This window comes from Peromyscus californicus, unplaced genomic scaffold, assembly GCF_007827085.1.
Source record: "Peromyscus californicus insignis strain IS unplaced genomic scaffold, ASM782708v3 Scaffold_11__1_contigs__length_118956290, whole genome shotgun sequence".
Taxonomy (NCBI): Eukaryota; Metazoa; Chordata; class Mammalia; order Rodentia; family Cricetidae; genus Peromyscus; species Peromyscus californicus.
The window spans coordinates 6,425,331-6,437,412 of NW_026294402.1; the positions used below are offsets into that span (position 1 = coordinate 6,425,331).

Here is a 12,082-nt window from a genome sequence, read left to right on the forward strand (position 1 = left end):
TACCAGCTTAGCTCTCTCAGCAGCTGGAGCCGGTGGCTGTCACTCCAGGTCTAGGGGATTTGATAGCCTCTTCTGGTCTCCATGGGGAACTCTACTCACATGTACATACTCATGCACAGACACAAGTATATACATGTAATTAAACATTAAATGGCACCCAGCCCTCTAAAAATGAAGAGAAGGGTACAGAGAGGAGATTATCACAAAAGAGGCAGCCATTTGGAAGTAAGATTGGAGTTAGAACATTAGACCTGCCATTTACTTGGTAGACAACTTTCGGTTATTTTTAAAGCTCTTTAGCTCTGTTTTCTGGTCTGTGGAATGGGAGGATGCACTCCAATAGAGAACTGCTGCCCGCCTGGGATAATTAAAGCATATGGAGAAGTTCAAGTACTTAGCACAAAGCCTGAAACTGATGGATGGAATTACTCGGACGAGGAAACAGGAAGAGTCTCAGACTCACTCCTGGGTTCTTCTCAGACCCATTCATGGGTTGATGCCTTCTCATCACCCTGCACTTTTGATATCTTCTGCTTGCCCTTCATCTTGCAATTCATCCTTCCTTCTTGTTTTGAACGGTTGCAGCCATGATCTGCTTGCTAATGAGTAGTTTCCCTGTAGAAAGGCATTTGTTAGAATCAGCAGATTGCTGTGCAAACTGCCTCAGAACCGGGAGGCATGCTTCTCAACTGTATTTTGGAGAAAAGATTTGCCTAGACTAAAGGGTTTTTTTTAATTGAAAAATATTCTCTGCTACATGATACATACTGTTATTTTATTTATTCTAATTATTAAGATTTTGTTTTAGGGGTCTGTTGCTTGCTGTAATTTCTGTCTTATTTTAATCTTTCTGTGGACCATTTCTTTTACATAATATAATTAAATTACTCATTGGCTTGAAGAAAGTCATAATGTTCACTTAATGGTATTTTCTTTAAGATTTTACCAACTACTTCAGCAGAATACTTTATATTTTCTTTAAGACAGAGGAGGAAGACTAATGTGTTAAAATACCCTCCCAGCCTGGGCCCTGTGTACACAGCAATGGATGACCACTGTATATTTTCAATTGTCCTGAGTAAATAATTCAGTCCAACTCTTATTAGGTCTGGTTTTCAAATTTCCCTTAAATGCCATTCACTGTCAATATACATACAGACTTTCAGAGAAAACTAACCCAGGCTTATCTTATATGGTGTTAGCATTTTTTGTACCTTTAAGCTATTTTTGTTATAGAAGAATATGTATCATCACAACAGGATTTCATTCTGTCTCCCCTATCAACCTCTGAAGTCAGATTGTCTCAATAGCAACTACAGACAGGGTCTCCGAAGATGCAAAGTTGAAAACAGAAACTTTTCAGGAGCCAGAAGACAAAGAACAGCTGACGAGACTGTAATTAAAAATGAACCGAGTCTTTTCTTCGCTTGCAGTGAGCCATGTAACCTCAGATGCTGGAGTGAGACTGGGTAGAGAAAATGAAGACTTGTGAGGATCAGGGCAGCCAGCCTCACCTTCCTGTCCTGTTGCCCTCTCTGGCTTGACCCAGGGCTTTCTCTCCATCACCAACTGCCAATGGGGATAGGTCATCTTCCTAGGACCCCAAACACAGAGGAGCAAGATGGCCCCAGGAGGGAGTTCAGTGCTTCTGTCTCCACTAGAGACACGACACAGAGCTTCAGAGTTTTGTACAAGAACTCTATCCCACACTGAGCTACCTGAGCAGAGGTACAAGTAGCTTTTAGAACATTTCATATTTCCAGGGCTTAACAAGCAGGTGTGTGGAACAGTAACAAATGGGGCACAGGACACCATGGAAGGAAGCTTTGACTAGTCTTAGTTGAATCATACCCTACTAGGGGTTCCTATGTCCCCAAAGAGCCCAAAACTTCTCAAAAGAGAAAACATGTAGACAAAAGAAGTCTTGGCAGCATCTAACACCCAGTGATAGATCATGAAATGACATCATATATATAGACAGAGATGACATCATCTATGGAGATATGTCCCCTTTCTTCCTGTCTGGGAGGTGCCAGTCAGAGTAGCAGTTTCAGGTGAGAAAGGAAGCAGAAAGAAGAGGAAAGAGACAGGTAACAACTCCCTGAGGTCGAACCTGAGCTAGGATGGAAGGGCAGAAAATGGGATGCATGTGAAATTAAAGTTTTTGTTTAAATGAAATAGACTTTATCTAAAAATGAGACTTCCCTAGAATCCAATAGTGATGAGGAAATAGTTGGGACTGAGGCTATGGATCAGCAGTGTGTGCATGTGTGCACATGAGTGTACATGTATGTTTCATTAGTACATTTTGACCATTTCATCCACGTATTCTGATGCATTCTGGTAGCATGAGGTAGTGGACCTCCTGGTGGGCCCACCAGGCTCTAACAGTTATAAATGTATGGTCACACAGACAGCCTTGGTTAAATTCTGTGGGACATAAGGGAAAACAGAAAGTCTGGAATGTGAGTAAGATTTGTAGGGAGCTGCCTGTGGTGGGAATGAAATAAGGAGGTTTGGAGGAAGCAAGCAGACAAAGAGCATTAAGAACAAGTCATGGGAGGAGAATGAGGCTGTTTTGTGTTTGAATTCTACAAGTAGTCTGCTCTGTTCCGTGCACAGATGAATGAGCTAGTCCAGTGTAGGCTTTCATCTGCATGTCCGCTTGATACATCTAGCTGTAAGAGCATTGATTTCCTAAATGTAGAGATAATATTTTTTCTTGTGTGGCCAGAAATGTTTGTGTCACATTTTCCATTTCAGAGTCAAAAATAACAGTGGACAGAATTCAATGTGTTAGGCAGCTACAGAGCTATTTCTGGAATATGCAATTTTATACATGGTTTTCATTCAATACTTGCTTTTCTCTGCTTCTTTAGCCTTCTTTTTGCTATAAGAACCAAAAGAAAAATGTTACTTTGTGTGAAAATATCAAACTCCCCTTACAGACTGAATACTAGGTAAAAAGAAGAATATAATGAGTGTGTGTGAGGGTCACAAGCCGGCTTGAAAGGGAGATATTTAGATCATATACATTTAGCTGAAAACATATCGTCAATATAAAAAGAGAATTTTCCCATTTGTAATATAATAACCCAGTTAATGATGATTGTGATAACAACATAGATGTTAATATTTGTATGCATTGTCTTATGCAATATGAGGATCAAGAGAAATAGGTTATAACATGTCATCATTAGCACTGATTGTCAACTCGACACACTCTGCAACTATTGACAGAAGAGACTCATTTGAAACATTGCCTGGATCAAATTGGCCGATGGGCATCTTTGGGGGGATTGTCTTGATTATTCATTGTAGGAGGGTCCAGCCCACTCTGGATGGTGCCATCCATTGATTCTGGCCCCAGATTGTATAAGAAAGTTAGCTTAGCATCAGAATGTGAGTGAGCCTATGAGCAAGCTGGCAAGCAGCATTCCTTCCTTGTTTTTTTCTTCAAGTCTCGCTCTAGACTTTCCTCAATGATAGAGTGTGACCTGGAGGGGGAAGCCAAAGAAACCCTTCTGCCTCCCCACCCCTCCCGTTTCTTTTTTTGTCATAGTGTTTGCCACAGAAACAGAAAGAAGACTAGAGCATGATACTTTCCTAATTTGACAAATAAGAGTAAGAAAGCCTTAGGCAGCCTTGCCTGTGTTCAGGAAGCTAGCAAATGACATAACAGAACATTAATTCAAGTCTAAACTCATGTAACTTGATAAACTTCACACATATGTGCACATGTGTATATGTGCACACACACACACACACTGAGCTCTACATGAAAAATTTTAGAAATAATGGCTGTTACTAGACAAAGAATGCAAAAACTTCTGAATGACAAGTTACACAGCCCTGCTCTTTTTATTGACTCATCAGAGGTTTCTAATATGTTACTTGCAGAATGTTGAGGTTTAAGAAAAGAAACAGCTGCCACTGTTGCATTCATTTTGTTTTTCTGTTTTAACCATCTCATATTTTCAAATGTATTTCTTAATCTATAGTCATCTCTCTCTTGCAACATCTTTAAAATAACAAAACATTCACACAGTTGTATTCCAAATTTACACGTTAGTTTGAAGAGAGCAGCACATTTCATTAATTAAACATGTTATCTATTTATATCTTTCTCCCTCTCTGGATAATCTAATTAAAACTTGTAAGAAAATTGAAATTGCTCCATAAATATAAATGTGCACCAAAGTAAAAATAGACATTTACTCTGCTGGTTTGACCTCCTTATGCCAAGAAGTTGGACTGAACCCATTTATGTATTTTGGGTAAAAAGGGTTTTTTTTTGGTGTATATTCATTGTACAAAGTACTGAGTTTTATAAGGACCCTTGATACAAGTACACAGCATGCTTTAACAATGCTCTCTGGTGCCAGTCTACCGTATCCTACTGTTTATATCATATTCATGGAAATGTTTTGATGAACAGAAATATCAAAATATGTCCTATAAGAAAATTGCAAATAATTTCTTTTTGGTATGTGAGAAAGGAACACTTTTAACATAGAAATGTTTCACTTGAGTTTTTATTTTTTAGAAATTTAGAATTTTTTTTTTATTAAGAGGAATTTACAGAGGCATACTCTCTCATAATCTCGACATCCTAATGTTGAGACATTTTTTTCCTCCAAAGTAGCTGTCCTTTTTCAAAGTTTCGTTGGTCCATTAGAACAATTTCATCTTGGAATATAAAGTAGCTACTTAACGGAGGCCGAGTGTGTCACTGGGGACTGCTGGCTCAGGATATTGGTGTCGCTTTTAATCTGTGCTGCCTGAGGAAACAGCTACAAAGCTCCACACTTGGTTCTATGCCATTAGGAGCTCAAGCTGAGTTTGACATTCCAGTAGAAGCAGTATAAAGTGGGCAACGCTCACCTTTCCCAACTCACTGTAAGAGGCAAGCTCTTCATGTACTTTCATATCACCTCTTTCCTCTTCTGTAAGACTTTAATGGAATAAAGTATGTCATGTATACAGTTGGTCAGGATAAATGTAGACATAGCCATTCATGACTGAGGCAGCTATAAAGCTAGATGAAATCTTTGAAATGCATTATCTGAACATGGTTTGGCTTAAAATGCAATGGTGGTTTGCTAAAAAAATTTTAATAGCAGAAGTAGATTCATACTTAAAAAGTTTAGAAGGATTACTCCTCCTGAATGGGTTGTTTATGTTTAAAACATGTACTTTTAGACAGCCTCCAAATTATACAATAATCTTTGTCTTTGATTAAACACAATTAGCAGTATATAAAATAAGGCAGTGTTTCTAGAAAATACATGCATTTATTACTATTGGCCATCATTTCAGTATCTGCATAGTGAGCACATAAAATGAAGAATGACTAACCTGTTATGGTTTTAGTTAATGAACGCCTGGACACAATGAAAACATGGCTGATTTTTATGGATGTATGATTAGCCAACCAAGCAATTAGTGTTCAATTTGAAATTCACCAAATTTAAAAGAAGCAGAAAAGAAAAAATCGAAGGAGCAAGTTACAAAGCAGAAAAGTTGAGTTTTCTGTGGGTAGCTTTCCCAGCATATTTAAAGTATTTTCATTTTCTAAATTGCTTTACTTCTATGGAAAAAATGCTCAGCACCTATGGTATGACCATGTCTTCTCTCCTTCCCTCCTTCCTTCCTTTCCTTCTTTCTTTTAAAATGTTCCTTGTGAAATATGGCAATATCCAGCTGTGGTGGGGCATGCCTGCAGCACCTGGGAGGCTGAGGCAGCAGATTTATGGATTTTAGGGCAGGACGTGCTGTCTGCAAGTTCCAGGCCAGCCTGAGCTACCTAGAAAGACCCTGTGTCAAAGAAACACAAAACACAAACACAGAATAACAACGAAATATGTTGAATGCTAGCATCTGACATCATTTCACATTTCAAATACAGAACTATGAAGGAAGCAGACATCTTCATTTTCAGTGTTCTTCTTGTTGAGACTCCTACCCAATGACTGAGGATAAAATATTAAAATCTGCTTATCTTTCCTCACATCTGAAACCTGCTCGGCCCCTATTTCTCTATCACTTTCCTACTGCCATTATCAAATGTTTGATGTTTGTTTTCCTTTAAGAGTATCATTGGGTTTTTTTCTTAATATATGGCTTACTTATGTATTCTGTTAGACATATATGTGATAATTTGCTATGTGTATACAATGTGAAAAGATCACATGAGGAGAAATATAATTACCATTTCTTTAAACAGCATTTCTGAAATTGTCTACGTCTTTATAAAGTTAACACAGAATTTTACGGGGAAATAATAGATCTTAGAACCTGACACTTGGCAAGGAAAATCAATAAGAACAAGAATTTAAGGTAATTCTTGGCTACAAAGGAAATTCAAGGCCAGTTTGGGTTATGTGAGAATCTGTCCCATTCTCCAGAACAATAACAACAACAAAAAGTTAGATCTTATTAAGAATTTGCACAAAAAGATCTACCTTCCAGACTTAGTCTTCACTGTTTCTTGTTTTGGTTCCTTCTGGGTGATAGCAAGATATCTTGATTTGATTTTGAATAAAAGCAATTAGTTTCTTTCATATGGTCATTTGGATATTTTCTCAATTAGACAAACTTATTCTGGAAGACTGGGAAGAACTCTTTGTTTTGCTAAGCTATGTAGCAGATGGGTAGCTCATGCATGCAGACTTCCACTCTGTCTGCCTGTCTGCATCTTCACAGTGTAATTTATCCAGGTGAGGTGGTGAAGGACAGCAGGGAGGAGCCTCAGGAAGTAGACTGGGGAATAAGAAGGTGAGCTGATCTATTCTGAATTTAATGGGTTTTCTTAGAAGAATAGATTAATCGCCTCCACTTCACGAGAACTTAAGTTCAAGGATGGGAGAAAACGAAGATTTCATAAACCTTTGTTTCTGGAAGCAGTGACAAAAACAGGAAAGAAACTCAGGATACTAAGAAAATGCATCAGGCAAGTCAGTCATGGAGCAATCATTATTAATTCAACTTGCTTTCGAAGTGATGAGAGGCATACAAGCAGGAGTTTCATGCCATGATTCTTACCTGCCTCGTTTGTACGGATCATTCGAGATGGAATGCTTGGATCCCCTGTCCCTATTGGATTGGTGGCCACCACTCGGAATTCATATTCTACCCAGGGATTTAGGTCCACAGCCATCGCTGACTCCATGTCTCCTGTGATGACTTCTGGGACTACAGAGAAGAAGCATATTTCATACCATTAAGAAGCTAGAGAAATGCTACAACTGTATGTTGGCCAATGATGTCACCATTACTAATCCCTACTTTTTCATTCTATGTGATCATAATACATGACCATGATCCTGCTTCCTCATAGTACATAATTACGTGCCGCTAGAATAACTGCTATGGTAAAATGAACTTTCAAGAAGTAAGCACTGTATATGTTTATGTATATGTATGATGTATAATGCATATGTGTATATATATGTGTATATGTAATGTACATATGTACAATATGTACATAATGTACATATTGAAATTCTTCTTGTCTGGCTATCAAAGAACTTACTATTATCTACACTAAAAATCATTTCCCATCCTCAGCCCTAGAGAAGAGGCTAAGTCACACTAGAAATAGTGTTTTTCTTCAGTTTCTAGAGCAATTTGAAAAGTCTTCTTCCGTTCTCACAAACATATTTTACTTCCTGTCCACAGCAACAAATTAAGAATATATCTTTTGCCGGGCGGTGGTGGCGCACACCTTTAATCCCAGCACTCGGGAAGCAGAGCCAGGCAGATCTCTGTGAGTTCGAGGTCAGCCTGGGCTACCAAGTGAGTTCCAGGAAAGGCGCAAAGCTACACAGAGAAACCCTGTCTCGAAAAAAACAAAAAACAAAAAACAAAACAAACAAACAAAACGACTATATCTTTTAACTAGAAATGACAGCATGTGAGGAACAGCTGCAAGCTCTGATCTCTTCTTGGAGTCATTTTTGTACTATGCTTTGATTCTATCAAAACATGAAACTTCTGAGGAATTGTCTGTACAAAACCATGTCCCATTCTCTCTTGACCACTTGTCAGACCATACCAGCTCCACTGAAACTGCAATTGTCAAGGTGGCACTGACCTCACTATGCTTAAAACCAATGATCAGTGTCAATCCTCATGGACACATGAGCAACACAAGTGCACTCGAATGCCCTCCCTTCCTTGATACCCTCTCTGTTCTCCAGGAGCTCACTGTATTTGACTTTATTTTTACTTCAGAGATCACTCCCTCTGTGCCTCTTTTGCGCACATCTGTGCCATGCATTTTTACAACTGGAGTTATTCCATAGTTGGGTTTTGATATTCTTCTTCAGTTTATATTTATTTTCTTAGAATTTGTGTGCTCCAAGTTGTGTGTGTGTGTGTGTGTGTGTGTGTGTGTGTGTGTGTGTGTGTGTGTGTGTTTGTGTGTGTGATGTGCAGGGGGTGCATGAAGGTGTGCCTGTGCATGTACCATACACATGTAGCAACAAGAGCAAAATATCAGGTGATACCTTACTGCTTTGAGATGAGGTGTTTAAATGAATTGGAATCTCACCATTTTTGGGGGGTGCATCAAGCAATCAGCTTCCACCTGTCTCCATTCCTCAATGCTGGGGTTACAAGGTGTGTGAGGCCATGCTCAGCCTTTTATATGGGAGCTGAGCATTTGAACTCAGATCCCCAAGTTTACACAAAAAGTGCTCTTATCCACTGTGCCATCTAACCAGCCTTACGTTTCTCTATTTTAAGCATAATTTCCAATTTATAAATCAATAAATTTCCAATTTATAACAAAATTGATTAGGTAACTCTAAATTTATTGCTTCTTATAAGGGGTATATAATACTTTCAAAAACATTAGTTGGAGGTATTAATATTCATAAGCAAATAAAATAAATTACAAACAAAGCTGTCTTCATTAAGACAGGATTTTGATTTTCAATATTGAAAAGATTAGGGATAATGGATGTTTTTTACCAGTTAAGAATATTTAATAGCTTTGCTGGCACCTTTTTATAAAGATACTGTTGCTGGAGCCATGGGCATAAGTTGCTTTCAAGGAAAATACATGCTTCTCAGAGAAAACAATAGCAATGATTCAAGACAGTCAAGAAGTGCGTGTTGAATAGGTGGAGAATCCCACTGGAATGCATTTTCTAGCAAAAGTATCACATCCAAGAACTTAATAAAATACTTGACAAGCTTGTCAAATTGAAAAAATTAATCAACCAATCACTTCATGAAAATCATATCCATAGACAGACAATGGAAACCGATGATGAATGTTTAAGAAACATCCTGGAAATATATAAAGAAAGATCAGTAATGGTTATAGGTGATTTGATAATCTTAAGTAAACTCAGGAAAAAATAAACAGGTCACCTAAGAATTTTCATTAGCATAAAGAACAATGTATTTTTAAGGCACAATAAATATACTTGAATGAAAACAGGATATAAAGATGAATTTTTTCCAAAGATTGTTTCATACTTTCTTCCAATTATACACATTATTATTATTTAACTTTGAACCTTCCCTGCAGAAAGGAGAATTTATAAATCAATTGCACGATATGAATTTGTAAGTAAGTTCTAAGATATGTTTAGTTAGAAGCCCCATGCTCAAATTTTTGCTTCAACTAACAGAGAAAGTAAGGAATTTGTTTTCATTTTGGCACATAAAAGAATGTTAAATTATTTCCAAATAGCTTATAAGTTGCTTATCAAAAGTTATAAACTGTGTACTCATCTTTTTCCTAAATATGTATGTCAGGATTAGAAGTCATTTTGACTTGAATTATTTTGGACTATAAGAGCAATTATGAAAAAATCTGACTAGTCGAGGTGCTGCACCCATAGGGACTTTTTTTTCCAACGTAGGCATTAAAGTTATGGTTAGATTGGGGACAGGGCTAAAGCCAAGCTTGTTTGATTCACCAGGGACTTGAGGACTCCTCCATGGACTTTCCCTAGGGAAGCCTTGCCTTTCCCACTATTGCAACAGATACTGCTTTAGACAAAGAAGTCAGATGGATGAGGAATCAGTTTGCTAAATCCTTTACTCTAAGAAGGGTAGATAAAAAAGAATACTGATATTGCTATAATTCTGAAAATGTATTTCTTTATAAATAAACCATAATCGTTGGTCAGTGGTGGTGTGCATGCCTTTAATCCTAGCACTCGGGAAGCAGAGCCAGGTGGACCTCTGTGAGTTCGAGGCCAGCCTGGTCTATAGAGTGAGATCCAGGACAGGCACCAAAACTACACAGAGAAACCTTGTCTCAAAAAACCAAAACTAAACAAACAAACAAACAAATCAATAATAAAAATAATAAATAAATAAACCATAATCAGAGTATTTAAATTGAGTACTTCCTGAAGAAAATTTAAATAGAACTTGAAATTGTCTAACTTGAAATTGTCTCCAGTATTCAAATTATTTTAGAAAGATAAAGACAGAGCTTCTAGTAGAGCTTTATCAGCAAACACAGCCTAACTTTCCCTCCTAACCTCCCCAACTCCTGGAGAAACAGACGCATCAAGAAAACAGTAATAGCAAAAGGGTAGGCAACAACCAGAGAGCAAGGTAAATAAGGAACATGGACTCATGACTGGAGTAGGTGCAAGACAAAATGGATTAGTAAATCATCAAGTGGATCAGAAAATATGCATGGACTCCTAAGCATCTCTCCCAGAAGTAAGTTGAACAGTCTGTGTGACAAGCGGTGGCAGGAGGATGGGGTATGTGAGAATACACCAGTTATACAACAATTCTTTTTCACAGCAAAGTCTTTGAGCAGTCACATTGAAGATGAAGAACTGGGAAGAGGGAATGCAAATTCTTGAATCAATTTGCTCATGTGATTTGAATTTGTGCCCTTCCTATGTCTACCAACCCAGATCATTCCTCTCATTACTGAGGAGCAACAATTGTCCCACAAGGTTATAGTGGACCCAGGAAGGAGGCCAGTGCTTTAAATACATATGATAAATATTTGTATACATACAGCATACTGTCACAATAACCATAGTGAAGTATAAGTTCAGTTTATCAGCAACTTAGTATCAAATAAGATCTGAAATATATTCTGTAGGGAAATACATTTTCCTCTACATAATTATAATCTGAGTGAAGCTAAGTTTGAGCCAAAGTGTCATTTACCTGGACACAATAGACCACTTCAAAGCTATAGTATTCCATATTTGTTTTATTTTTAATGAACCCATCTTGATGATTTTCACATTACTTATTTGCTGTTGTTTGAGATAGGGTTTTGATATGTAGCCCATTTGGCCTTGAGCTTCTTATGCAGCTAAAGATGGGTTAAAATATATAGCAGTCCTCTTGCCTCCACTTCTCAAGTGCTGTGACCTTGCATCATGTCCAGCTTGATTTTTATAGTTTACTTTTAAACAGATTAACTTTAAAATACAACAGAAACACCCATCTTCAGTCTGTGTGGACAATCGCTTCAGAAAATTCTCTCTTCTGGTTTGAATATGATGCTAAATAGAGTATCTAAAAACCCTTGAGGAGTGCAACTTTTTATATCCTGGTCACCACTTCCAGGGACACTGGAAAGTTAGAAGAAAGTTAGTTTTATAATACTCAATGGAAATTACTAGTGATGAAAATAATTTTTAAAATAATGAAACTAAATTGGAAAATATGTTAAAAGCAGACATTAAAATGATGCACTGTTTTTAGGTACACAGTTCATGTTAGATTTTCATTTTATAAATAAAACTGACATGGGATTATAAAGACACAATAGGAGTTTCTGAGACTGGGGGCAGCTTTCTATCCCAATCCTCCTGTGGGGACAGGTGTCTACACAATAGAATGCCAGCAATTCCCGAGAGCTGCACCCTGAGAACAACTGTTTATCAAACTGATACACTCTCAGGGAGGCCTGAAGCCTACCTGAGAGCATTGCTCAATGCCACATCTCTGCTTTGATAACTGTTGTTGAGTCATAGATAGTGTGATAATTGAGGGGAGCTGGGGAATGGCTCCATGGGGGCTTTTTGTATAGTGCAATTTTTACAACTTCTTTGTGAATCTGAAAGTTAGTTCATCATAC

The 12,082-nt window shown here is 37.7% G+C and overlaps 1 protein-coding gene across 7 annotated transcripts in view; it reads right to left on the reverse strand.

The window, feature by feature from the left end:
- Positions 1-12,082, reverse strand: part of Cntn5 (contactin 5) — a 1,171,099-nt gene that overhangs the window by 55,986 nt on the left and 1,103,031 nt on the right. For all 7 annotated transcript variants that reach the window (XM_052752006.1, XM_052752033.1, XM_052752025.1 and 4 more), the window contains one exon: positions 7,045-7,194. In XM_052752006.1, the coding sequence (XP_052607966.1) occupies positions 7,045-7,194 (150 nt within the window). The remainder of the gene's footprint in view (positions 1-7,044; positions 7,195-12,082) is intronic.